Source organism: Calidris pugnax, unplaced genomic scaffold (genome assembly GCF_001431845.1).
Source record: "Calidris pugnax isolate Ruff unplaced genomic scaffold, ASM143184v1 scaffold70, whole genome shotgun sequence".
Lineage (NCBI taxonomy): Eukaryota > Metazoa > Chordata > Aves > Charadriiformes > Scolopacidae > Calidris > Calidris pugnax.
In genome coordinates this window covers 1,845,511-1,872,943 of record NW_015090862.1, presented here as the reverse complement: position 1 = coordinate 1,872,943, position 27,433 = coordinate 1,845,511, and the positions used below count along the sequence as shown (strand labels likewise).

Here is a 27,433-nt window from a genome sequence, read left to right as displayed (position 1 = left end):
TGGCTTCCAAAACAGGCAAGATGCCCTGTTCCTTGGTTTTGGGTTTAAAGAAAGCTCACTTGAACAAAATAAAAAAAACAGGGAGACTTCATCTCTTCAGAAAACTCCCTATCCCTGAAAAAGTTAAAAAACACTTTGAAGTGCCAAAGGCATGGGTGACTGTGGAAGATTATGGTATGTGGAATAGAAAGGTTGACAATACTTAAGTGTTAAAATAAAAAGGGCTAACACTTGAAGAAAATTAATACAGAAAAAGGTTAAAAAGCTTCTCTCTCAGGAAAAGAATTCAGACAGATACTTCAGTGAATTCTGGTCACTAATATCAAATTCTGCTTTGTTAAAACATAAAAGCTGTTGTGATGCTATTAGAGGACTTATTTTGCAAATCTTGTTTTCACTTACCTATGTGATGCTTATTAGCTTGCAGAGCTCTTTCTAACGTAGCAGATAATTGCTGGTAAATTTTGTGCACAGCCACTTGGATTTCAATTTGAATACTTCTCTTAGCTGCTCTGATACCATCCTGGGTCAAAGAAGTGAATATTAAAAGCACTGATACATTTTTATCATCCAGTTACTGAAACAGCAGAAAGGATTAAAGTGCGTACCTGGTAGTGATGCAATCTTACACTCTCTCCTTTGGTGCCTGCATGTCCTACAGTGCCCAAACCAAAGCACCCAGCAAGAAACTGTAGTCTGACAGAAGTAAGCAATGAAGACGACTGAAATCCCGGTACTTGTCGACTTCCCATTAATGGCACACTGCCTTTTTCCTCCATCCCTGATAGAAGCACTAAAATCTGATGAAGTGCTTCCAAACGAAGCTAAAAATAAAGGCAGGCAAAAGACAGTATTAAGTAAGTAGCAAGCATCCTTAGAAATTAGAATTAGATCATCTTCAATCGTAAGTGAGAACAAATGAAGTAGCTGTTTTCTCATTGATGCTTTTTTTTGGTTTGGAGTTTATTTACATAAAGTTCACAGTTCCAGTTAACATACTTCAGCAGAAAAGAGAGGAAAAATGTCCTTAATATACAGCTCATTGATGCTTTTTTTTGGTTTGGAGTTTTTTTTACATAAAGTTCGCTGTTCCAGTTAACATACTTCAGCAGAAAATACAAAAATTGGACAATCTTTTTTAAAAACCCAGGAAATTAGGATAATGTATGAAGAATAAGAAAAGGTGTTAAACTGAAACTTACTTCAGCCCTCAACTGCTGCTGCTCCATTGCAATTATTGATGCTTGTGGACTGGTGGACATACTCTCCTCTGGTTCCTTAAATCCTGGTGAGTTTCCCACATCTCCACTCACAAAGCTGACGACATTCTCAATCAAAGTATGAACTCCAAGGGATCTTGAGAGATCAAAATCGGACTCAACAAATGAGTAGGAGGAAGTGTATAACCAATCTCTGCTGTGTTTCAGTCGAGCCCATGAATCACTTAAAGGTTCCACTTGACTGTGTATTGCTCCTAAAGATATACATAATGAAGTCTCATAAATTCCAGTTCACCACAAAACCCATTTTGACAGTAGGTAAAGACTGATCTGCTGCTATTCATACAGGTGGGAAATGGGATATTCATGTTACTCATACCATGCATTAAGCAACTTTGAGCAAAACACTTGATTTAAATTTACAGCAATTTCCCTACAGGAAAGGCTGTATTTTTTTTAATTATGTTAAGCAGTATTGCAACACGCTGCCAAGTGAGAAAACAAAAAGATAGAAGCCACTCAGACTGCTCAGCTTTAAGCTAGAACACTGAATAAAAATGCTTTGCAGCTAAATGACAAAATCGTAAAGAAAAGATCTGCTACAACAGAAATTGTGCACCTTAGATATTTCTTTTAAGGGCTAACCACAAAACAAGTGTGCTTTTTTTAGTTACAATCAAGCCACTATATATGTTACAGCTTTGAAAAAACACAATATTATTTTGGATGAAATAAGGGAACAGAAAACTTTTATTCTAGACTAACAGCATTTACTTTGTTATGATTCAAGATAAAGACATAAATGTATATTAAATACTATCTATAGCATGTATTAGATATATTTCTTCATCATCTGGCAATTTCACAGGTATTTTCAAGTATTTCCTATTACACTGTCATGTCATTACACTACCTGAAACCTTACCAGCAATAAGAAATGTACTTCTTCAAACGAGCATCAGTCATCAATCTGCAGCACTGGAACCTACTTATCAACATATATTTTATCTCATTTACAAAAGAGTTTTGCTAGAACTCTACCTCTGGCACAAATGAGTGCAATGTCACTGAAGTCATACCTTTATCACCAAATATACATATCAATACAAGTTGATTTTATGGTTTTTGTAAATGCTGTTAGCTGATTTGGAGCTATGCAAGGTATTACAAGAGGGCAGACCCTGAGCAAAAGAACCTTCCATCTCTACAGATAGGTAATGTCTGAAGACCTATATGGAAAACTAGTGTATATTTAAATTCACTTCAAAATTCTAGTTTGAATTATCTTACTCTCATATAATTTTTAAATATTAATGTCGTTTGTGCACAACAAGCTACAGGTATAACTTGGAGAATCACAACCAATTCACAGCACTCATATAAACATGATTAAATATAAATAGATAAATCATAGAAATCATAAAAATCGATTAAATTTAAACACTACTTTTCAAAATGTAATCTAATTTCTTCCGTTTTATCCAACACAGCAATATTACCTGGTTTACAGAGAACAATCTATTTTGTCCTATTTACTAGGAAAAAATTTAAAGAAATTCTATTACTCAATTTTAGAATTTAAACCTGGTAACAATATTTAAAACAAAAGTAGAGAGAGATACCACCTTACTCTAATTTTAATATTAATTCTTTTAATACTTGTTCTAAAGTTATATGCTGAAGTGGCAGGTGAGAAAGATAAGCTTTAAGACAGAGTAGAATAAAAGGGTGCTAAAATTCTCAGCTTCATGCAGGAAGGAGTCTCCTAGAGTATGCATGGTGACCAGAGCCCAAAGAAGAGGATAAATCAAGCCTCAGATTTCCTATAGGAAGAGTAGCTAAATCATTACCAAGTCCACAAACTGCTGCCTACATAGCAACAACTATTTAAAAAGCTTCCTTAAGCCCTGTGTCCATCCCAAAGTGACACTGGCTTCCTGATCTCTAACTGTCCTACCCTATACTGTGCCAACTATGAAGCACAGCACAGAATCAAAAGGTTTGTAAAGAAAAAAAAAGTCTTAAATCATTGTCTTAAATCATAAGCTTTAGGAGACCTTTCAAGGATTAAGAGAACATCAGAAGAAAATTTAGTTTTGATAATGAATAAAACTGATAATGAATTAAATAAAAAACTCACCACATATTAACAAAAACATAAAATATTTTGTATTTGAAAAAAAGATGAGCTAAAAATTTTAAGTGTAAGAATGTTTAAATGAAAGAATAATGTAAAACTGTTTCAAATTAGGAGAAAAGTCCAACAATTATGAGATGCAGATTAAACATAAAATAAGAATAGTTATAAACCAAAGTATAGAGTTTAAAACCAAATATGTCAGAAGTCAAAGCAGTATATTTCAGAATTGAAAACATTTAACAATTAGGGCACACAAATCTAAGACAAAGTAATTTTGTTTTCCTTTAAGATGTTAAATATCAATAAAGAATCAAAAGTATGATTGTATATTAGAACTTTAGCTTGATTCTGTGTAATATCAATTACACAGAACTGATTGCAGCTTAGCACTTCCATCAGCCTCTACAATCACATGAATAGCTGCACAGAAGAATAAACTTTAAGCTTACAATAAAAAAAAAATATGTTTACTTGTCCTTATAAGCCAGCTTGTAATAATGAGTTTTCTAAATGAATGTGGCACAGCTGCAATACACACTTCATAAAACATAAAATATGTAGGGAAGCTATAGAGACAAAAAAATAAACATGCCATCAGTTACTTGCTTGAAGCTCTTCTTTTTTCTGGGGCTCAACTGGCCAAAAAGGAGTAAATACACTACACCACACAAGGATCAGAAGACAAAAGCAGACATTTGAAACAGAAAGTAACATTTCATAAATCTCTTCCTCGCGTTATTTTGATTTAAGACTTAAATGATCGATCCTATCTCAATCAATACAACAATATATCAAGCAGCAAAGTTTGGGGGAAAAATATTTACTCTTGTTTTGAATTAGTATAGCCTAGGTAACAGACTTTCTAAATTCTCCACCTTTTTTTCAGGGGAAAAAAAATAATCCCTTTTAACACAGTTACATGCACACACCAAGACACATTTACATCCCTTACTCAAACACAATCTTTCCATTTCAAAATGCAGAACTCGTATTATTACAGGCACACAAAATTATTTTAATTTAATTTGGATTTAAGTTGCTGCTTGTTTCAAAGTAGCCCAATTGTGTTAGTGAAGTACTACAGTACACACAAGCACACCGAAATTCACTGAACCAAGATTTACATGAAATAAGAACCAAGACTGGAGGACACTCATTTATCTCTCTGTAACTATGTTTATGATTGCACTGGTAAATACACATTCTTTACTGTTAAGCATCTAATGCAGTGTACAGGATAGGTACAATGTTTTCAGGCATACTCTCTGGATCTGCAAAATTGATAAAAAAATAATCTAAACAACAACAAACAACCCAAAGGGGTTATATATGAGGGGAAAATATCGATGTGCTCATCATCCCTCAGGACAAAGTATCAAACAATACTTTTTTTGCAGAAATGGAAAGAAAGGTTTACTAATTCAGAAATAATTAAATAATAGCAAGGAACAAGATATCCAAAGGATCCTCAGGCTGAAGTAGGAATACTGCAGTCGTAATTCTGAATAGATACAATAGATGAAGAAAGCAATTAGTTTAAAGATTGGACTGTGGCAGAGATGTTGAGTGAAAAGAAAATGCTTTCCTTCCACACTCATCTGCAAGACCACAGAAGTACGGTATTAGTAGTTTTTCTACTGCTAGTTTTCTACATTGCAATTTATGAACAGGAACCGCTTTCACACCATAAAATCAGACTATAGCCAATAATGAGATTCAATTATTAAGGAAATGTGATCTGAATTTTGAATAATGAGTTGCTGCATTTAATAAATAGAAGTTCTAAAATAAGCCAATCCACTCCAGAGGGAATTACTCTCTTGCCTGTTACAAAAGAAGGACTCCCTGATACCCTATACACACTACATTATTAGGACAACTTCATGAGGATCAAATACTCCATGTATAGTTGAGGATAAATCTACCCTACTAAACCTCCACTGGAAACATCATGTGTGGCCACAGTCCTGTAACAACTAGTGTGGTTACATTCTAGTAAGCTTACTAAGAAGAGATGGGAGGAACCTCATGTCCATATATTAAGGACATTTTTTTTTTGTGAAAATTGCCTCTTAACTTTCCAAAATAGCACAGCATACCAGACAAACACAATGGTGATAGAAGGAAATTTCTTCAGGAAAAACCTTGCTTTCCAATTAGCTCTGCTTGTCAACCTCCTTCATATAGTTTATGGAGACACACTTAAGAGAACAAATACTTTCAAGGGACTGCTGCAAACTGCAGTAAGATATTCTAAAAAACACATCTAAAAGGAAACACAATTGAATTTGTTGAATAATAAACTTCAACTGAGAGAAGTGAGGAGCGGATCCTACAGTTCTTCAAGACTCCACTTGTTCTTTCCCATCTAACACTGACTACTCTACATTCAATCCAACAAAAATTTGAAGAACTCAGCTGCAGGTCCCTACCACAGGAGAGCAAGTCACACGAGTGAAAACAGAAAGAAAGTTCATAATTCACTTGACCTCACAGAAATCCTCACTTGCTTCAAAAGAGCATTGCAATTCAAGAAACTAGAATAAATAGTTATAACCTAGGAAATACTATAACCACGCCACAAAAGAAACAACTTAACACAACAAACAGGAAATAATAATTATTTTAAATGTTATTTTAAATACAGTTTTAACATCCTGACTGCCATTATGTACTGTATTGAACTGCAAACACGTTTTAACTTAAAGAATACTAACATCACTAGGTAAAAAATAAAACTCACCCCTCTTTCTGTGTGATGATGCCAAATCCAAATCAACATTTCGTCTTCCACTCTAGATTGAAAGATTAATAAAAACCTCATTTCTTTAGGTGAACATAATATTTGAGTATTTAAAATGCATCCCTCACCCACAGAAGAGAGAAAGTTAATAGAGCTATAATAATTTCAATTGGTTTTTTTAGCACCATTATCTTCTCTTAACAACGGTGGTTACTAGAATAGATCTCTACACTGAAACACAGTATTAAGCAAACGTTTCAGATGTACTTCCCACCTAAATAATTATTGACAAACTCTAAATACATAATGCTGGTTTACTTACCAATGAATAACCTTCCTCATCTGATTCGGGCTGAGATAAATCAGATTCACTTCTTGATTTAATCAATCTGTAGCTTGAGTTTGCATGGATTGAGCGACTTTCTGCAGTAAGACTTTCACTCCTGCTTCAGGTGCACACATCCATGCACACACACACACACAAAAAGAAAATACTGTTGTTAGGCAAAAGGAAGAGTTGACAGTAAATTCAGCAGGTACCACTATTTTATCTGGGAGTAGACTATCACAGAAAATCAGAAGACCACACCAAAGAGGAAAAAAGTGGTCTAATGGCTTCAATTATTATGCTTATAAAGGGTATTAGTAAACTTTGTTACTTCTTAACCCTTTATTGTCCAAATGAACAAATAGCAACCTCAAATGACTATCATTCAAGTGCTGTGGTAAGTATTACATTCTGTAAGTATACACAAATGCTTCTAAGCTGAGAGGACAAGAAAACAGAGAGTGAGTAAAAGAGCACTGAAATTACTAAAAACCTGCCCATAGAATGCATCCTAAAGTTGATGTGCTGGAGCTGAAAGCCACTTTGACGACAGTGGCAGCCACCCATGCTTTAGGGACTAAATTTCCAAAAAGAGGGAAAAAGAATAAAAGAGTACAGAATATATATAATCTCCCTCTGAATTCCCTATCAATATCTTCATTTAAAATATCAGAGTTGCTGAAGTAGACTCAGGAATTCACTAGTAGCACCTGCTACACAATTCCTTAGTTATATTCTAATAAACACACAGAAAGATCGTTAGAATAAAAATTTAAATGGGTCAAGTTTAGTCTTGGTAACACAGTTTTATTCTATCTCAGGTTATTAAAATGTATTATGTACTACTCACATTACTTAAATTATACACTTCTCCAATTCAATGAGCCATCTGGCTTTAGTTTGTTATTCTCTTATACCTAAGAACAGTGTCTTGCATATGCCAATATGTTAGGAATATTTATAAAAATCAATCATGAACAACACTTTATTCATAATATGCTTTGAAACTTTTGCTTTCAAACATATCCTACAATATTTTTTTAGGACACTACTATATAGGACATTGCTAAAGTTAAAGAAAATACAAATACGGTAATAAAAAATGCAGACACATAAACAAATTTTAGCACACTACTATATAGGACATTGCTAAAGTTAACGAAAATACAAATACGGTAATAAAATCACAGACACATAAACAAATTTTTGGAAAAATAAAGAACTTATCCATTTACCTAAAATTATCTGTACACCTAATGATACGGACTTCATTACTCTTCATCGCTAAGCCCAACTTTGAAAAGTAAATATGGTCCACTGAGAGTAAAACTCTTATTAAGGTTTAATGGGGACAAAGGAATTAGAGAAAAATCACTATTCTCAGCCAAAAAACCATCATGGCTCTAGGCAAAAATCTTCTTTTAAAAAAAATTCCAAGAATCCTCAGAGGAAAACCGAGGTTATTTAATCAGTTACAAAGGAAGTGGAGAAGAGGTAACTATTCTAAGCAGTCAGAAAACCTCACCTTGTCATGAGTCCAATCCCCTCAGGAGCAGTGGAGGGAGGCTGCTGTAACTGTCCATCCTCCCTTCGTTTCTGGAGCTCCTCGATAACAGGGCTTACTCCTAAGATCAGTAAGGCACATCTGTGGATGACAGAGTTGCACGCAGCAGTGTACACATCCTGACCTTCTGTCAGATCAGTGCTGATTCTTCGTTCCTGCTGAGACTGAGGAGGTGGATCATCAAGTCTAGTCCCTGTCCCAGTGTTCATCCTATCTCGATCCCGACTGCGAGCTACTTCACGGGCTGATAGGAAACATTGAAATATTTCTGTAACATGCAACACAAAAAGAAGGTCTTAACTTCTAGACAAAGCTACACAGAATGAAGTATTCATCTACATCTTGAGCTAAAAACTACCCCACTACAAAGAACAATGAAGGTTTCTCCAACAGTAAAAGAACACATTAATAATACAAAGCTCTAAAAGAAGTCATGCAAACAGGCTAAATGAAGCATTTACACAAACTTAAATTTAAAACGAAGAGGAAAATGCAATTTGACAGAACAGTAAACACTCTTTCGTTGTTCTACTGCAACCCAACTCCTGTTTGGACAGCATCAAAAAGAAAGGGATTATTTCATGTTTGCGTTTTAGCAGATGTATATGAAGTAATGCTTCTGTAAACCTGTATTCCAGATACCAGCATATCTGTATTTCAATACTAAACCAGTTTCAGGCTTTTATTAGCTTTGGTTAATACAATGAAGATCCTATCAAAATTCTTAGCCTTCACTTTGCTTAATTCTGCTGTTGTCTTAGATGCCAGATTCTTCTAAAGAAGCCAAGTTGTGAGACTGCATCATCTAAGGACCTAAAACTCTCTTGATTTAATCGTTTTCATTTTAAAGGTTCAGTTCCCATCATGAAAGGCAAAACTAAATCCAAACACTTCCTTCATTGATATTAATAGTTAGAAACAGAAAGGCATCAAGAACACAAACTGAGCTCTGCATGTCAGGATCAGCTTCCCTTAGCATCTCCAGCAGAACAGTCATCATCTTCCTACTTAGTTGTGCCCATAACACTACTGTCTCTCTGGATATTTCTGGATATATTTCCTTTATTGTACCCAGAAACTCTGTCCAGCTAGAGTTTTGAGAACACTACAGATGTGCCCAGCATAACTGCATATATAGCAACAAAAGCATATTGCATCTACTGAACAGGTAACATATGTGTAACACCTTCCAGAACCGTAAATCATCTCATGAACAAGCACTTCAACTCCATACTACACCTTCACAAAAGCCTACTGCATTGTGGTTATAATGACACATCATATAGAAACTAAAGGTGTAACATACATTTTGGTTTATAAAATCCCAAACAGGACTATGGGACTTCTAATGGGGAATTATAAACACTGACAGCACAACAGATGATGAAAGCAGAGACTGGAAAAAGATAAACATTCTAACAGCAGCCGGATGAACAGTATTTGGAAAAGAAAAAAAAAATTATGTATCTATGGAAAATATTTCAGGTCAGCTAATTTTCTTTTTTAAGCTACATACATACATCCTACAGTAATTTTCAAAGGCTAACATGGTTTCCTTCTTTGAAAACACTAGAGTAACACAGAAAAAAAAAAGCGTGGCTGTGTGTTGCCTCACTAAAATTGGAAAAATTAAGTATGAACTACCCCATTGAGCCTGAGTACAAGCCCAAGTCAGTATAACAGTTTGCGAAGTTGACCTTTCTCAAGCTACTTTCTGAAAAATTAAATGAGTTTTTTAGACAATCCACAAGAAAGCATTGCAAATAGTGTGACAAATACCAAACTTGGACCAAAACATCAAAACTTGTAATAGATTCAAGAAGAGATATTCAAAGATACCAGTGAATTCCAACTCAGTCAACCCACTGTTACAAAGAGCAGTTTTGTTTCCAATGTCAGAGTAACAGTACCCTTCAAAGCTTATTACATACAAGACTAACACATACAAACAAAAATTCTGTATATTAATACCTAGGAAAACTCAGAGATCCATTTAATAGAAGTTTAGAGAAAACAATGAGAAACCTATTAGTCTTGTAGATAGTGCATATAAGAATTGCTGTTGTATGTCAGATACCCTGGGAATGCCCACAAAGGCAGACCACTTGCCTAATATTCACATTGCCTTGTAGCAGAAGACTTTTCCAAACCAATATAAGCACTACACCATTTTATAAAAATAAACATCTCACAATCTTTAGGCAGACAAATCTTTCATAACCTTTTAAATAATTTCTCCATTTTATCTCAGAGACAAAAACATATTGTCCTTCCAAAGCCCATTACAGTGTTGACACACATAACTAGTACTTACTACCAGCTGTCATAACTTCATGTTCTCTTTCCTCCTCTTCATCTTCTTGTTCTGGGTGTCCTTCTTCTCTGTCCCGTTCTGCCTGCTCCTCCATTTCTGCTTCTTCATCAATTGTACGAGTAAAAGAATGTTCTTGACTATCGACATCAGCAGATTCTTGGTTATCTAACATCTTGATTAAAAAAATGTATACATACAGTAGAATTAATTTTCACCAAAATGAAAAATGAACATAAAAGGACATGGGTATTTAAAAAGGTTTTTTCCTATGAAGAAGATACTTTTGATATTGTGTGTAAAAAACAACAAAGACAGCTGTTTACATTCAAGGTTTTAAATAAGTCGAAAAATTTCATTTTCCTTTAATAACTGTTACTGAGATTATTTGCAGAATAATGTCTCCATGTAATGCTTACTTAGACTCTGTTGTCAAACTTTGACACTTCAGCATCAAAGTCTTTAGCAACCATATGCTGTTGTCTCATAACATTTTCTCCCTTTAAAAAGGACATGAATACAATAAAACTTACTTCAATGGACAAGATTTTGGTACTTCAAGTGATACCCAATATGTTCCCAATTTTTAGTCTTGCTAGTAATGGATTTGCAGTTCTTTTCCTGAAGAGAGATTTACGGGCTTACCCATCTATCTCTCGAGGAGGATCTAGTCGGAATAAGTTCCATGTTCTTGCAGGCAAGCAAGCGACTCCGAACTTTATACACACAACGGTACACTTCTGCCAAGGCTTTGCCAGGCTGGTACCTACAAAACAGAGACCCAAAGCAGAGAAAAATCACACAAACTTTCTTTTAAAAAATAAAACTGAGCTTTTAAAAGCAACTTTAAATTACTTGCCTGCTCTCCCCACAAGCTTGACTAAGTAAACTTGTATGTTTCAGAAGAGCCGCAAGAACAAATCTGGATACAGTATCTAGGAGTGATTCATTACTTAAAGTTGCAGTATCCCAATCTGAAAATAGAAAGGATTCATTAAAACTGGCAACTGTTTCCAACAAAGAAAGGTATTTTCAATTGCATCATTAAAGTAATCTCCACCCATTTAAAACTTTCAATTTAGAAGTAGTTTTAATCTATGAATGCTTGCAAACTACTGTAATCCTTGCAATCTTACCTGGCCACATGACATTCAGTCTGACAAACCCGCTCCTCAGCAAGTTCCATTACTTTATATTTGATGCTACGTTAACGGGCACATCGTACAACTTCCACTCAGCTCTCATTGTGAACAGAGCAGAACCACATCAACTTCTAAAACACGCAATTACCAAAATAATACCTATTAGCCCATTCATCTCGGATTTTGCAAACAGACAATCAGCGTTTTTTTACCATTAGCCCATTCATCTCGGATTTTGCAAACAATCAGCGTTTTTTTACTGGAATTCCTACTTTTATGGAATCCTGCAACAGAAGTCTCTGTGTTGCTCTCCACAGGCACACAATACCATTTGCTGTCTTCTTCATCTGGCCCAGCTTGGCCAGAGCTACAGAAAATTATCTTTGGATCCAGTAGAGAGTTACAGTACAACGGCAATGCTTGGTCGATCTCATTAAAAGGGGACCTGGGAAGCTTGAGCAGGAGCCCAGATTTTAGGCAATAAGCATGAAGAACCATTAACACCCTCAAGGCCAGCCTCCCAGAGACTTGAAACACAAGATGACTTACCCCTTCACTGCATTTCTAACATATTTTGCATGTTACTTTACCTTCCCCCATCTCCTCCCCATCAATTTTTGTTTTTAATTCCAACTTTCACCCTGCTTTACTAGGAAAACAGAAACACCAACAACTGAAGTACATGTATACTGAACACTGGAATCTATGTCAAAAAGCAGTAACAGAAAACGCAAATGAAAGACTGTGGAACATGAAAATAAATTAAATTTATCATGTTGCAGAATTAAAAGTCGTTGCCCAAGAAAAGACAGGATTCTGCTAGGTAGGTAGTTGACGCATGCTGTACGCTTTTAACACACAGACACACACACACGTTTTCAACATCTTACCTTTACTAACAGCATAGTCTTGCATGCTGATCCAGAGGCTCCTTGCCGGCTCTTTTGTACAACCCAAGGCCAAATCAACATAGACAGAAATCTCAGGTCTCAGCTTATAATCAAATGGCTTCTGTTCCTCGTTTCCAGATAGGGCCACCTCTAGTAAGGAGCTCATGCACTTGTCTAACAGAAGGGGAATAATTAAGAAGTTGAACTCTGCAAATTTTGAGGATTACGTGAATCTATCTAAAAGTGCATAAAACAGTGGAGTGCATAAATACTCTCCACTTTGTTTAAAAAAATAATCAAGACATCTCATTGTCTGACTACAAACTCATGTTAAATAAGGAATAAAGGGACTCAGAGTTACAATTTACCTAAAACATAGGAAGATTTAGAAGCATTATCCAACTCTGTTTCAAAAGCATAAATCTGTTTCATTAATTCTACCTGAACTATACAGCCATACACTTGCAATTATTGTATCTTCAGACATGGACCCATTTCAAAATACTGTGTCTTGTAAATTAAGTCTTGAAATATTCTAATTAGAAGAAGGAGATGTGAACAGACCACAAAGAAGCAGATGTAAATGCATTATTCAGACAGGAAGGGATGACTAGAAATATTAATGCTGAGTCCCTGTTAAGACTCCTAGTAGATGAGATGAATTGAAATTTGTTAATAGTATTATTTCAAACTAATAAAAATTCCACTTCGTAAGCAGAATAAAATCGAAGATAATCTTCTTCAATAATAAATATAAACAACAGAGCCCCTGCTGTGTCTGTTCAATGTTGAGCATCCGAGAGTAAAACATTTAAAATTAACTCAGTGAAGTATGTGTTACTTCCTTCACTAAGAAATTGCAGGTTTTTTTGTTCCATAAGCATTTCCAAGACCGTTTATAAACTACAGCATATACTTACATACCCATTTTCCAACGTTTTGTATTACAATGTAAATAGACAAGAATGCTGAAAGACAAACCCTAAGTACATAGACTTATTCAAATATCATCAGAAAATTTAAAACTGAACACAAATATTTACAATGACAATTGGACACTTGCATATAACAGCTTACCTAAATGAGGAATATCCATTTCCACTCCATCACTGAAAAGTGGAGTTTTCAACCAATAGGCTGTGTCTTGTTCCTCAGGGGACACTGGGGGCCCTTGAAGCATGCCACCAAGGCAGCGCCCGATCAGCAAAGCTACAGTTCTCTCTAGATCAACAAGCCATACCCAAGACTGGGCAGGCTGTGGTAAGGGCACTCCCGCAGGGTCAATTAACTCAGGTCCACCTAGAAGTATCAGCAACAATTTGTCGCATTAGTCACTGTTGCCCAGACGTTAAAAACACTTCCAAAATTAGTAAAATTAATGACAGAACTTGTTAGTATTTCCCAGTTAATAACAGATTTACCTCTCAGTCAACAACCTGTAAACTGAAGAAACAGCAGTCAGGACAAATAGAACAGAACGCCTAACATTACACCTTCAGTGGCAGCAGAGCCCATCACCATTCATGGAGCAACTCTTCATAATCAAGTAAAGGCTCTTTCAAACTCTGCCCAAGCACCTATTTTGTCCAATATGGGGTTTTTTTGGATTCTGATAAACATGCATAGACAAATGATACAACTGGAAATAGCACTTAATAAAAGCAGAAAACTTTGCCAAAAACATTAATAAAAAATTCAGTGAATGGTGAATAAGTCATATGGTTTAGTTTTAGGTAGTCCTGTGTTTCAGGGAGTTGGAATCAATGATCCTTATGGGTTCTTTCCAACTTGAAATGTTCTATGATTCTAAAATCAGTCTTTCTTTTACAAGTATGGTATTTTCATGTATTACAGACTTATTGTTTTCAGTTCAATATATATTTCCCATATCGCTCTTGGATTCCCACTCAAGTCAATATAGATTCTGGTCTGACAGAATAAAGAAGTTTGCCTGCAGCTCAAAATACTTCACAGCAAGGGATGTTAACCCATTTAAGAATTTGAAAAGCAGATGTAGCAAGACACTTAGCTTAAAAAAAGCACCATCTTTAAAGGGAAAGTTAAACTTCCACTATAAAAAGGTGACATGCCATTCTTTATTCTTCAGATCAAAAGCACGTTAGTTACTACACTTACCATGAAGTGGCCACTGTAATTCTTGATCTTCTAAAAGGGCTGCAGCAGGTAACAGTCTATTAAGACGATCTAAAGGTGGCAACAGATCTAGCAGGTAACTCAACAAAGGCCGAGCTACTGATACTGGCAGTAACAATAGTGAGTTGACAATCTGTGAGAGCATACTACCAGCAGCTGATACATAAATTACATCTACAGAGAAAAAAAAAAGAGCATAATTTAACAATCAGAAAGAATTACAGAAAAACGCCTCAGCTGTCTCAAAATGTCCCAACTGTACATGTTGATTGGGGGGATTGTTTAATAATTATGAATCCATTCTACATTTTACTTAATATGCTTTTCAGTAATCTCAAAAAAATGTACTTTTACAAAGAGAAGTCTAGAACGAAACGGAAACAATAATGCACAGAGACATTATCCTCTCTATTCTGTGTTCTTCCTGTACGCAAAATGTTATATTAAAAACATGAACCAGATGCTATCCTTGGGTAGACACTTAACCTCCTCCTTTGGAGGAGGCTTGGGATGTCTACTTTATGCAGACATTGGGAAAATAAGGTATTTTATTATTGAAATCTAAACAAACAGTAACTGCCTTAAGCTTACTGTGCTACCATTACCAATTTTTCTATGAACATTTACCTCTCAGTTTTTCCCCAACACTACCATTCCAAGAGCTTTCCTTAAGCAGCGTTGCAGAGCGGGAATAGATATCTGTAGCATGAGGCAATAAAAGCTGAAGGTGTTTGTGAAGCAGCGCCACGCTGCTGGAATTCTAGAAGGAAACAAACAGTGAAACAAAAGAATAATTCTGTAAATGTATGTAAGAAGTTCATTATTTAAATCAGTTTAGTTTTCACACACTCTGAAGACTTTCAAGAGGAATCTTACAACATTCTGGTACTCATGCATATTGAATTAATTTATTCCCCTCTAAATGATAAGAATAAGGACACGCACCTCACTGACACTGTTGATGTGGCAATAAGCCAGCAACTGTTTCTGCAGTGAACATAAAAGCTCATGAAGATGAGCAGGCTGGCTGTTTTCTGATGATGATGTACCCAGTAAAAATTTATCACTGTTTTTTTCCAGTTCTCCAAAGGCTTGGTCCTATTAAGACAAAAAGGTGGGGGAAAAAAAACCCGAACAATTAACTTTGTCTTCAAATCCTATAATACCGCCTTAAAAAGAAGCACTTTTACCTTCACCACGTGCACCTGTGATTATCAAAGAAATCAGAAAACGTCTAGTGGATCATGGGATAACCAAACTAGAAACTACAATTGTTTAGAACGCCACAGTAGTGACTGTGACAACTGTCAAGTGAACATTTCTGTTCTAAAACGGCTATTTTCAGATGCAGAAATATTTTTCGTTCAACTCACCAAGGACAACTGGACGAAAGAACTCACTTCCTACCCTCACCTCCAAATCATCATACGTTAAAATAAGTAATAACCCTTTAGAATTTATTGCTGGCTGATACATAAAATGTTTCAGATTAGAATCCTTCCTTGCATTACTGGGATGGCAATAAAATAAGCAGAAGTTAGATGGCTGCTTAACTTCATTCTGAATTCTATTGAAAAAAACCTGAGTTCCTTTCAAGTAGAAATTCAAAGTAAATAGCTCAATCTAGATGTATGGTGGAGATCTAGAGAAAAGAATAAAAAACTACCAACCCTTCCCCTCAGGAGACAGGGGTGCTATGCCAGAGAAGTAGAAATCTTTGATTTCTTTTTGCTGTTATATTTAACTGGCTAGCTGAATAAAAAGGTGAACGAGCCAGTTACTTGCTTTTATGCTTCCTTAAACTTCTCAGAAGCCTCTCCCATTGTACAGCGGGGAACAAGGCTCTGTTTGACACACTCGGTATAATACGATGGCTGACCTGTACTTGCTGAACTGAAATACGGTGGTTACCCTAGAGAAGTTAATTAAAGAGACTGCTGTTCCTGGTGTCTGCCTGTCTTTCCCTGGTGACTGAGATTATACTGACAAAAAGGATTCCATAAAATCTATTTAATTGATGTGTTAACACTCTATCTTCCAAAAAATTTTGTAGCTGAAGTAAGAGCAACAAAATACTTTAGTCTGACATGAAACCATCTAAATACCACTACAGTAACATTAGAGCCATAATGTTACAGATGATTTAACTGATTTTAGTCTACTGCAGAACAAATACATATAGCAATGCTACTTTAGATAAACAAAAAGAGCAGGGAAAAACTTTTAACCTTTCTAAGTATTCAAAATTAATTACCATTAAATAAATAAATAAATAAAACGATGGCTTATACATACCGTATAAAATCCCAAATTTCTTAGGAGAGTCTTCATTAAGATCTCAGCTAGATGAGTATCGGGATGACTGCTCTGGACAGCGTAGGTTTGATCAGAGAGGTTTCCATAGCTGATACACAATGATGAAGTGTCTGTGGCATCAGATGGTGAGCTGTAGCCAAGCAGGGAAGCTACATGGGTGTGATCCTGCAAGCTTGTCAGGATAATATCCAATTGCATTCTCTAAAGGAAAATGTTTAGACGCAAGAAATGCTCTTTGTTAATGAAGATAAAATAATGAGCTAAGATGAAAAAAGCATGAGGCAGAGTTATGCAATAAAAATATTCCAATGAGACATGAAAATAAGCTGGAGGACTTTACCAAAAATATCCAAACAGTTTTTTTCTGCAGATTTGTAGTATTAGAGAACGGATAAATATACCAAATTATATGACCATAGCTAGTAAAAATCTGAGATTAGGAGAGAGAGATTAGACATCAGATCAAATGCTTTCTCCAGTTTGTTCTATTTAACTGATTATATGCTGGGGGGAGAGGGGAAATAATTCTAATCTATACATAGGAGAAAGTGATAAAAATCAAGTTAAGCACACATTAGACCAAGGGAAGTGGCAGATGCAGAGTAATGAATGACCTTCAACTTCAATATTGTTCTCCAGTGTTGATGGCTGTAATTCCTGAAAAAACTAAACCTGCTCTACCCTAGTAATTGTCAGGGGGTTTAGTTTAGAAATCTTTAGAAAATTAGAATCAGAAGAGTCTTCTCCATAGTTTCAGTATCAGTGTAAAGCAGTCTATTTGATAGCATATAAAATAAAGGATCTGACCAGGATCCTACATGTACAGAAATGAACAAAAGTTCAAGCTTCACTAGAGAAGACATGTACTGCTCCTTAACTCACTAGGTTTAGATTCAGCCAGGCTACAGATTTTGTTAAGCTGCGCTTTGCACTGCATCTCACCAAAAACGTGCAAATGAGGCTCACATCACTGTCCAAAATGTTCTAGAAAAATAATTAACACACAACTGCTTTCAAAGCACGGCATATTTTGATTTGACCTTACCTGTCCTTTTGATAAGCTTTCCCATCTATCAGGACCTTGGGGTAGAAGAGAATGTAGCAATTCCATTCTCTCTCGCAATGGAGGAAGTAGCATAGTTGCTCCTACTGATAGAGTTTCAATTACCACCTAAAATTAGAGCAGCAGAAAATACTGTTTCAGTTTTGGGGAAGGAGAAACATCAACTCTATCTTTAAAAAATACAGTACAAGACACATAATATGTCCAAAACACCCACTTCACACAATACCATCACACAATACCGTGCTAATCTTTCATTCTCTAATGCAAAGATACATGGCACGCAGAAGGAGTGAAACAAGACCAAGACATAATCAAAACAGTAAAAAATTCTTTCTAAGTTGCTATTTCCTGTAAGAGTGCCATCTTAGAAGAAGTTACTCTAGTAAGTTAGTTACTCAGCCCACAATATTAACATTTTTGGCTTATTATTACAAGTAATAATAATTAAAATGTTACAAAATAAAAGCAGCTTTTTGAAATTCTCATGCAAACATTCTCCTCTGCTTTCAGACCATAAAACAGCAATGGTTAATAGATTTTTTAACTAAAATGAGTAAAACTGGTAAATCAGAATCGTATTTGTCAGAGTACTAGGTTCAGAAAGTCGGAAAAATCTCTAATTACACAATCAGAGAAACAAAGAAAAGAAAGTAGGAGAATTTTCACATGGAAACGAAAAGGCATTACTGACCTCCTGAATTTCATCAGGGACAGAAGAGTCCATCAGCCTAAACAACAAATTTCGAAGAGGACCAGCTTGCCGACCAAGAATGCTTGTAGCCACACCTCCAGCCAGTGCAAGTGCAAGATGATTAGAAAGCAGCTTCAAACACAATTTAAGAAAATTGTGATGTTCCCTGTAAAAAGAAATTCATTCCTGTTAACATCTCTGATTATGAGCCTTACTCCCTTTCACCTACTTGCTTGATTTTGCATACCAGAAAGATAAGTAAATTACAACTGGGACTTTGAAAAAACTCCTCTGAAAACCTCCTGTCAATCTGCTTACAAGAACAAAAACCAAAACCAGAGAAGAGAAAAGTGTCTTTGTGGACAATGGTTCCAAGAGGCATTCATTCAGTGTAGAAAAGTAGTCTCATAAATTTGGAGGCAAAATCATCCCAAAATACACAAACAGACAGACAAATATATTCATCGCATAAAGGAAAATATAAAACTTATAAGAACTAATAAATGTAATCTTCTCCAAGAAGATTTAGGAGTACAACAATCAGATTAAAAATGAAAAGTCAAGATGTTAATTTCTAGTCATCTTAAAAAAGAAAACTTTTGAAAAGCTTTGTACCAAGGACAAAATATTCCTAAGATCTTTGATATTTACAGTGTTTTTTGCAAATGTCAGCGAGGAAACATTCAGGCTTTCGTAACATTTAAAACATCACCTTTGGTGAAAAGACTTAAATTTGAAAGCTGTAATAACAATTACTGACGATTTGTCAAGAGGCTGTTTTAGTGAACATGGCACTATCAAGACAGGTTTAGTTCTGTTGCGTTTCTTTCTCTGGAAAACCTTCCAGAACAGACAGATTTGTGGAAACGCAGAAAGGCTCTCCAAATCCAAAGCAATGAAAATGCTTCTGCACATATATTTCAAACTTAAGTGATGTTTCATGTTTATGAATCTTATGTTTGTAAGAAGCATTTTCAAATCTAACAGAGTATCTTATTTAAAAAAAAAAAAAATTAAAAAAACAACCCACATGGAACTGATCATGAAATATACAAGATATCCCTAATTGTACACTACTAACCTCTGTCTGTATCAGAAGCAAACTGCTGTAACTGTAATACTATGCCTCATTACTAAGTTTCATAGACAAGTCAGTTCCTGAACAAATTGAACTGCCTTTCTACATTTTTTTCATTCAGATGGAAAACAGTTATTCTACATGACACAACTGGAATAACAGAGTTACCCATAACCTTTAAAAAAGTCTTTCATGCATTCTGAACAACTTCTGTTTCTCCAGAGGTGATCAGAGACCCTGAGCTGCAAGAAGGAAATAGCCCACCCTCACTAGCTAAAAATGCTGGTAGAAGAATAGCCTATTTCCTTAGACAGAAACAGGGTTTTATCAGAGCACGGATCCCAACTCAAAATGCAATGGCAACTACACATCTCTTGGTTTGAGCACTACACATGTGCTAGTGAATAACTGAATATATGGACTGATGGACTATCACCTGAAGGGGACTTTTTTGCCTAAGCTTATAGCAGTAGGTAAGAGTCAGTAAGCACCCACTCAAACTGGTTATGGGAGGGAGGAAGAACTTGCAAAGCAGAAATAACACACAGAAATAGTGAATGCATTTCAACTATACAGAAAAATATGCTTTAAAGCGCAACTCTGAAAGAAAATATTCAGTTCAGTGCATAATTAAAATAAATTCCAGACAAAAGATTCTCCTCCTTTTGAAGCACTGAAAAGCTCCTGTGCTACACAAACAACAGCACTTGAAAAATCAAATAAACCAGACACGCTTCTTAAAGAAAAGACTAATCAGGACTAAGACATGCACCACTGCTTTAAAGAAAAATAATTTTAAAATCTATAAAATGCATACGCTATATATACCTTGAGGAAGGAAAAGGAAGAGGGGGAATTTCACTGTTAATTTTGTCACAGTAGTGCTCAAGAAAAGAACGAAGATGTGAAAAGGTACTTTCTTCAAGGTCTACGCAATAGGGTCTGTGCCACGCCACAACTTGCCTGGAATCAAACATAAAAATGAGTTAACTACTGAAAATATTTCAACTGCTTTAAAAAATTAACAGTTTAAATAGGCTGAATACACACTTGACCAGACCAATTTTTTCCTTGTAACTAACTAATATAAATGACATAGACTAACTTCCTGATCCTTGACTGTATTTTCTGCTCTCTTTTCTGTAAAGGTCCTTACATATCAAACACTCTTCATTTATGAACAAAAACACCGATGATGCTATAAATACAAAGCCATATGTATTTAATCTGATTCATGCAAAAGTTGACCGCTACTCCCAAAGCCGGTTTTAGTACAAATGCTGGATTAATAAAGAGACTTTGATACAATATAGGGAGAATTCAAAAGGGGTAGTACCACTTCGTACTATTTGAGTCTCACTATTTTCTTAATTGATTTTTCTAATATAGGTCCCTTTGAAACAGGACGTTTGAAATTCTTCCTGAATTATCTTCCAAATACTAAATTTTTCTATTCCTTTGTGTTAGTCCATATTTAAACCAGAGGTTTACCAGTTCAGTTCAATCACGTACTCATGTCTTTGGTGTAACAAAGTATTATTTCATTTATCATATATTAACAACCAAACTATATATGTAGGTACCCGTTTTTAATTTAGGTTAACATGCAACCATCCAGAATTTTTTTTAGATGTTTAAATCCACGCCAGTAATTTGTCTAAACTTTACCAAAGTCTCATGCTTAGTTTACTCCTTGTTAATGCTAAAGGAAATTGCCTAAGCCAAAAAAATCCTGTCAGAAGCACAAAATAAAAAATACTGGGTTGTCTGTCCCTCACTACCTAATTTGTTGATTTTTAGTAAACAGAAGTAATTTTTGTCTAACAGCAGGTAAGAAATCTTCATATACAAAGAACTAATATCCAAATCCTCAGTGCCACTATATTTTCACTTATCTGTCATAGTTTAAAAAGAAGAAGGAAGAAGAGGAAAGAGAGAAATAAAAAATGAAGGAGGGAGGAGAGAAGAAAAGACTCCAGTCCAAAACATTACAAGCAGAATACTTGAAACACATGATGTGTTAACACCCTCAGGAAAGAGAGCTACATGTATCCCCAAGGGGACTTGCGCAAAAAAAACCCTGTCCCCCAACGTCATCGTTACCTGTCCCTTGGAAGAGCTGTCCAGGCAAGACTATGGGACGTTCCTGCTGAAATTTGTTGAATTGCAACTCCATCTAAACCGCTTACTTTCTTCGGTTTAGTAATGGGACCAGTAGAGTTGCCCTGACCACACTGTCCCATTGAATTGTTACCCCAAGCATAAACTTCATTATCTATAAATAAAGTAGAAAACAACAACTGAGATACAATTGCTTTTGATCAAGAGGACGACTGTCTATTTTTACACTTTATTCTTCTTACCATGAGAAAGTGCCAAACAGTGACTGTCACCAATTGAAATATCAACTATTCTTGTAGCAGCCAGTTCTTCAATAAGCTTAGGTCTGAGAGCAGTTGCCTCTGAAGAGCCGCAGCCAAGGCACGCCCCGCAGCCCCACGCGTAAACCTAGGGCAAACAAACCACAAAATATCTGCATGTCAAATTTGTATTATTGGAGATGACAAACAAACAAAACACCAGATAACCACCTGCACATTAACTGCAATTACACTTTCAATCAGACATGCATGAAACTTTCATGCCTCTAATGTACATTTCATATCATCTACATTTCTTCCCCCCCAACCACTCAGCTCGCTGGCCACAAAGCACATCTATGGGGAAGCAAATGTTGCAAGAAAACAAACTGCTACAGTAAACTTCAGTGCTCCTAATCAGTGCTTTAAATACCCATTGCCTTTGAGTCACGGCGAGGTGAGGGCAGGGGGTCAGTTAGCTCACATCTGTAGAAATGCTTATCCATTACACATATATGTATCATACCAGTTAGGGCCCCCATTCACCATCTAAACGTTTATCTCTAAGCTCTCCTGGGATTTTTCAGACTAGAAACTAAACTTTCAGTTAATACCTATATCCTAAAATACATAAATATTTAAAAAAACTATTAAATTCCTTAACCACCGGAGTTGGTTAATGCATTAAAAATTACAAGCATTTCACTGGTTTTTGCTTCCAGAACCCACTTTGATTCCAAAATCCAACCTGGTTTTGCACTAGTTACATTTATTAACCTGAAAATAATTCATTTTTTTGTGACTAAGCAAGACTCTTCAAGAAAAGTGTACTTCTACATGACTCTTTAGCACATTTTTAATTACTCTGGCACATCGGGATCTCAGTCAATCTCTGATCAAAACTTTACTGATATTTATGTACTAGTTGAGTATTTTCTCAACAGTCAAAATACTAAGTGCTGAAATAATGAATCCATACCATCTTCATCATTTGAATGAAAACTTGTTCTTGCTTACCTGCCCTGTTGACGTCAAGGCAAGTGAAGACTGGCTCCCAGCACACACTTTTCGAATAAACATTCCTTGCAAGGCTTCTATAACTTTAGGTTTATACACTCTATTTGTATCACCGTGACCAAGTTTGCCTATAAAAGGAGGCAACACAAATAGAAGGTATTTTTCGTACATAAACTACAACAACTAGAAATATCCAAAGAGAATTCTTTTTGGATTTCCAAACATATCAGAGTACATTTTTAAAATGGAAACATATTACAACTTTTTCTAAAGCTATTCTCTTCTCAATTCCAGTAATTATAGATTTCAAGAAATACATATTTATTATAGTATAGTTAAAAACTGAAATATTAATTCTACTAATACTCAAACTGGAATACTAATTCTACTAGTATTAATATATATATCTACACCATTCACTGCCTGCTGATTAATTACTAAAGCCTTCCAAAGCACTAAACTTTTTCATATTTCCCAAAAGAAAATTAAAAATTTCCTTCCTATTTCATAAAGTTACTTGAAAAAACCCATCTTTTCTGCATTTTTTCTCCTAACAGCTGTGTGCATTTCTGTAAACATCAGTATTTTTTTTCCCTTATCCATTCGTTAAGTTTCTCTTGAAAACAGCTACTCATCTCCGCAATGTCATTGTATTCAATCAGTGACCTCAAAAACAAGGACTATGACCACACCATGTCAGTGTTTTGACAGAAAAACACTCCTCAAAAGGAAGGAGAAAAAACAAAATCAGATGGGAAATGTATTACAAAGACTGATCAAAGCTTAGGCTTTGATTCATGTCATTTTGCCTTCCCTACAACAATATTTTAGTACCATACTATTAATATCCAAAAGTCACATTGTTTGCAATTTTCTGAAACAGAAGAGCGAATGCCAATACTTTGGGAAGGTTAAGATGGTTGTCCTGTTAAAAACTGATTTTTCAACTGAAATTACAGAAAAAGGGAGACAGAGGAGCAGGAACAATTCCACATGAGCATGTCAGGGCTAGCATTCAGATGAAATTCAAATTCCTACCCAGTTGTATAAACCACCAATTTGATGATGAGATCTCTGTAGTCTGCATTTTCCTTTCTTCTCTCACTTGTATTATTGCTAGGAAGCAATAATACAGCAATTTCAATCTGAGCTTTAATTTTTATCTAGCAGCATAACCAAATTAAGCTAAATATAGTAACAGTAGAAAATGAATGACTCTGTGTTTGACAAAGCATCCACTACCAATGAAGCTTAGAAGCCCTTCATTTTTGAGATGGGAGATGTTTCTTCAAGAGGCAGTTTAAATGCAACAGTTTCTTAGAACATGAATACAGTTGTTGCCAGATCAAATGAGTTTATTTAGAAGTTATCAGCAAAGCATTTTTTCCAGAACTGACCCCTCACTCTTCTGATAATCGGATTTTAAGGTCTACAATTTTGCAGTTAAACTCCAAATACCGTATTTGAATTTTACTAAAATCCTTTTCTTGAATAGCTACCAAATGACCAAAAAAAACTAAAAACCAAACTGCAAGGAATACTGAGGTTATGAGGTAGATGGCATGAAATGAAAATTACTGCCAAAATGTTAGTTTTACCTACCATTATCTCCTCCCCCAAATGACCATACTGTTCTCCCATCTTTGGACAGAGCTATTGTGTGTGAACTGCCACAGGAAACCTCTCCTACATTGCTAATATCTTTTACTAAAGTTGGAATGTTGCGGCTGTTGCTGTCACCATGACCTAAAGAAAAAAGAAAAATGTATTTTATTTTTGTGAAGATTGAAGTTCTATTCATAGTTTGTAACTTCAGTAAGATTTTGCAAAACCCATAGACATTGTAATTATCATAAATGATCATTTCTGCCCACTTTCTGGAAAGATATGTAGTAAAATTTGGAAGAGATCTGTAGTACAGTTAACAAACATTTCATTTTTTTAAGACATACTCCAGAACACTTGTTCATACCTTACTGCCACTAAACCATAGGACTATTTTTAAATGTATGCGTATTTAGAGAGGACAATAAAAGAACAAGGCAAATAGATGCATAGTATCATTACCAGACATAGGAATTCTTCTGAAAGCATGTCATGAAATTTTAAAATTACCTAATCTTCCAAAGTCCCCTTCTCCCCAGGTATATAGCTCTCCATCTTCTGTAACAGCAGCGCTGTGTCTGTATCCAGCCGATACACATACAACAACCTACATTCCAGGCAGAAATAAAAAGCATGTTTTTACATTAATTGAGTATGAAGTTTGAAGGCTTATGAAAGTTAAGTTTCAGAAGCAGTCTCTATGTAAACTGACTTGTTCACTCGTGTGAGGCAAGTCACACAGAAATTAATCTTTGCAATCTTTTCTATTTAGTATTTGATAAGCGGAAACCAGAACAGATAGAGACACATTTATATACAAAATCAGTCATGATTTCTCTAGCAGGCAAATGTAACATAATTATATTCTAGTCTTAGAGCAGAAAAAAAACAACCCAAAAGCATCACTGTATGTCGAAAACACTGGCCAAAACACAGACAGATAGGAAAGAGAAGGCCTTGTACGACAATCCAAAGCCACTTTTCAAATGGAGCCACTAAAAAAGTTATACACAAAAAGTCCTCATGTTACAGCCAACAAAAGCAACCACCTCCTGGAATGTCATTGCAGTTCAGCAAGAGCATGTGAGCAAGTTTCACTCTCAAGACTATGAGAATGTTCACTGAAATCCAATACTGACAGTCCAAATAACACGCCTAAAGGCAACTCTAAGTTTTAGTGCTTTGCTGAAAGCAGACCCAGCTTAAAAGAGAAGCTTACATAAAACACAGAACTTTTTCTTGGGATTTTATGTATTTCAAATTTTACACAACATCACAACTGAACAGAACAAAAAAGGTGTTCTATTATACAAAACATACCTTTCCTTGCAGAGGACCCTGAATAAGTTTGGGATATTTCTGAGTTGAACTATTTCCGTGTCCCAGTTTTCCATAGTCACCATCACCCCAGCTGAAGACTTCCCCTTCTGTTGTAAATGCTAAAGTGTGACCATCGGATCCTTTTGAAGATGACACTTTTTTAATAGACCTATGAGGCTCAAAAGTCAATTTTTTCAATGTGGACTGATTGTTAGAGTCACCCAGTCCTAGTCTCCCATAGCTGCCTTTACCACAGGCTCTAACAGAACCATCCGTAGAGATAACAAAAGTACAGTATTGTCCAGCTTCAATCTAAAAAGGTTAAAAGAGTAAAAAAGAAAGATTAGATAAATGTAAAATTCACATATAGGTCTATAAGTCTGTATATTTAAACAGAATTGCCAGGTTTCTTTACATAACCCTTTCATATAACATGATGTAAGAATTATGGAGAATTTGGACTTTAGCAAGCAGTAAAATTCAAATTCTTGACACATAATGTGAGTAAATCTATCTTCTTGATATAAAGGATATAATTAGGGATTACTTTTTCATTTATTTGCATCTCTTCTACAGACTACAGAACTCAGGCTGCCTTCAGATCTCCAAGAATCATGGATGGAAATGGACAGTCTTAAGGTATTTTAATTTCTTAAGATTAAAAAGACAAAGTAACAGCCTGATAAAGCAACAGAAGTTTTGCTTAAATTTAACCAGTACCAAGTGGTACATTACAGAAACATGCTTAATCCTAGAAATCCACTACCATTTGAGACTACGCATTTCAATTAAATCCTAGAAATCCACTACCATTTGAGACTATGCATAAACACCAAAGAAATAAGACCAAAAGTTTTTAAGACAGTGAAAACTTGCCTCTATCAGAAAGTCAGCGCACAGCTGAAGAATGACCTAAATGAAACCAACTAACCCTGTGATAATTTCCTATAGGAATCTTAACACACCATAAGGGCAAAGTGGGTTCCAATCTGAAGCATAAAGGCACTGTATGTCCACATCACAAAATGGCACAAAGCAGGTGGTGACTGCAGGGGACAACCCTATTTACTGTGAATTAACTTGTTCATCTAGAGAAATCCTACAAAGATTGTCAATATAGGTTAAAGAAAACATTCTTTATCCCAGTGGGAAATCACATAAATATGTTGTATGGATGTACACAGTACTATTTAAAGAATAACTCAATCATTCAGATCACTCATTCATCTCTTGTGTATAGTGTTTTTCTTAAAAAAAGTGCTTTGAATGCATAAACTTGCTTTATGATGCCTGGTCCTGCATATAAATCAGTGATGTCAATAGAAACAATTTCAGAAAATGTACCTATATTGTCTAGTGACCAAAAAAATGCTTTTATTTAAGTCAACACTGCAAAGCCAATAGGGTAACAGAAAAGCAAACTATTCTCTTCTGTGTCACGCATCAATAGAAGTACTCAGTTGCAACTGCAGAATCAGTGAGTGAGAG

The 27,433-nt window shown here is 35.4% G+C and overlaps 1 protein-coding gene across 9 annotated transcripts in view; it reads right to left on the bottom strand.

Moving 5' to 3' along the window:
- HERC1 (HECT and RLD domain containing E3 ubiquitin protein ligase family member 1) overlaps positions 1 to 27,433 on the bottom strand; it is a 94,854-nt gene that overhangs the window by 46,935 nt on the left and 20,486 nt on the right. For 6 of the 9 annotated variants that reach the window (XM_014944507.1, XM_014944515.1, XM_014944510.1 and 3 more), the window contains exons 5-28: positions 25,946 to 26,257; positions 25,136 to 25,232; positions 24,623 to 24,766; positions 23,021 to 23,148; positions 22,007 to 22,151; positions 21,747 to 21,918; positions 20,472 to 20,606; positions 18,566 to 18,731; positions 17,854 to 17,979; positions 16,788 to 17,009; positions 15,438 to 15,590; positions 15,120 to 15,252; positions 14,475 to 14,666; positions 13,416 to 13,637; positions 12,339 to 12,512; positions 11,166 to 11,280; positions 10,952 to 11,072; positions 10,310 to 10,481; positions 7,957 to 8,263; positions 6,426 to 6,549; positions 6,104 to 6,155; positions 1,203 to 1,474; positions 609 to 824; positions 403 to 523 (exon numbers count right to left, since the gene is read on the bottom strand). In XM_014944507.1, the coding sequence (XP_014799993.1) occupies positions 403 to 523; positions 609 to 824; positions 1,203 to 1,474; positions 6,104 to 6,155; positions 6,426 to 6,549; positions 7,957 to 8,263; positions 10,310 to 10,481; positions 10,952 to 11,072; positions 11,166 to 11,280; positions 12,339 to 12,512; positions 13,416 to 13,637; positions 14,475 to 14,666; positions 15,120 to 15,252; positions 15,438 to 15,590; positions 16,788 to 17,009; positions 17,854 to 17,979; positions 18,566 to 18,731; positions 20,472 to 20,606; positions 21,747 to 21,918; positions 22,007 to 22,151; positions 23,021 to 23,148; positions 24,623 to 24,766; positions 25,136 to 25,232; positions 25,946 to 26,257 (4,021 nt within the window). The remainder of the gene's footprint in view (positions 1 to 402; positions 524 to 608; positions 825 to 1,202; positions 1,475 to 6,103; positions 6,156 to 6,425; positions 6,550 to 7,956; positions 8,264 to 10,309; positions 10,482 to 10,951; positions 11,073 to 11,165; positions 11,281 to 12,338; positions 12,513 to 13,415; positions 13,638 to 14,474; positions 14,667 to 15,119; positions 15,253 to 15,437; positions 15,591 to 16,787; positions 17,010 to 17,853; positions 17,980 to 18,565; positions 18,732 to 20,471; positions 20,607 to 21,746; positions 21,919 to 22,006; positions 22,152 to 23,020; positions 23,149 to 24,622; positions 24,767 to 25,135; positions 25,233 to 25,945; positions 26,258 to 27,433) is intronic. The other 3 variants (XM_014944508.1, XM_014944516.1, XM_014944514.1) reach the window with 2 other exon arrangements.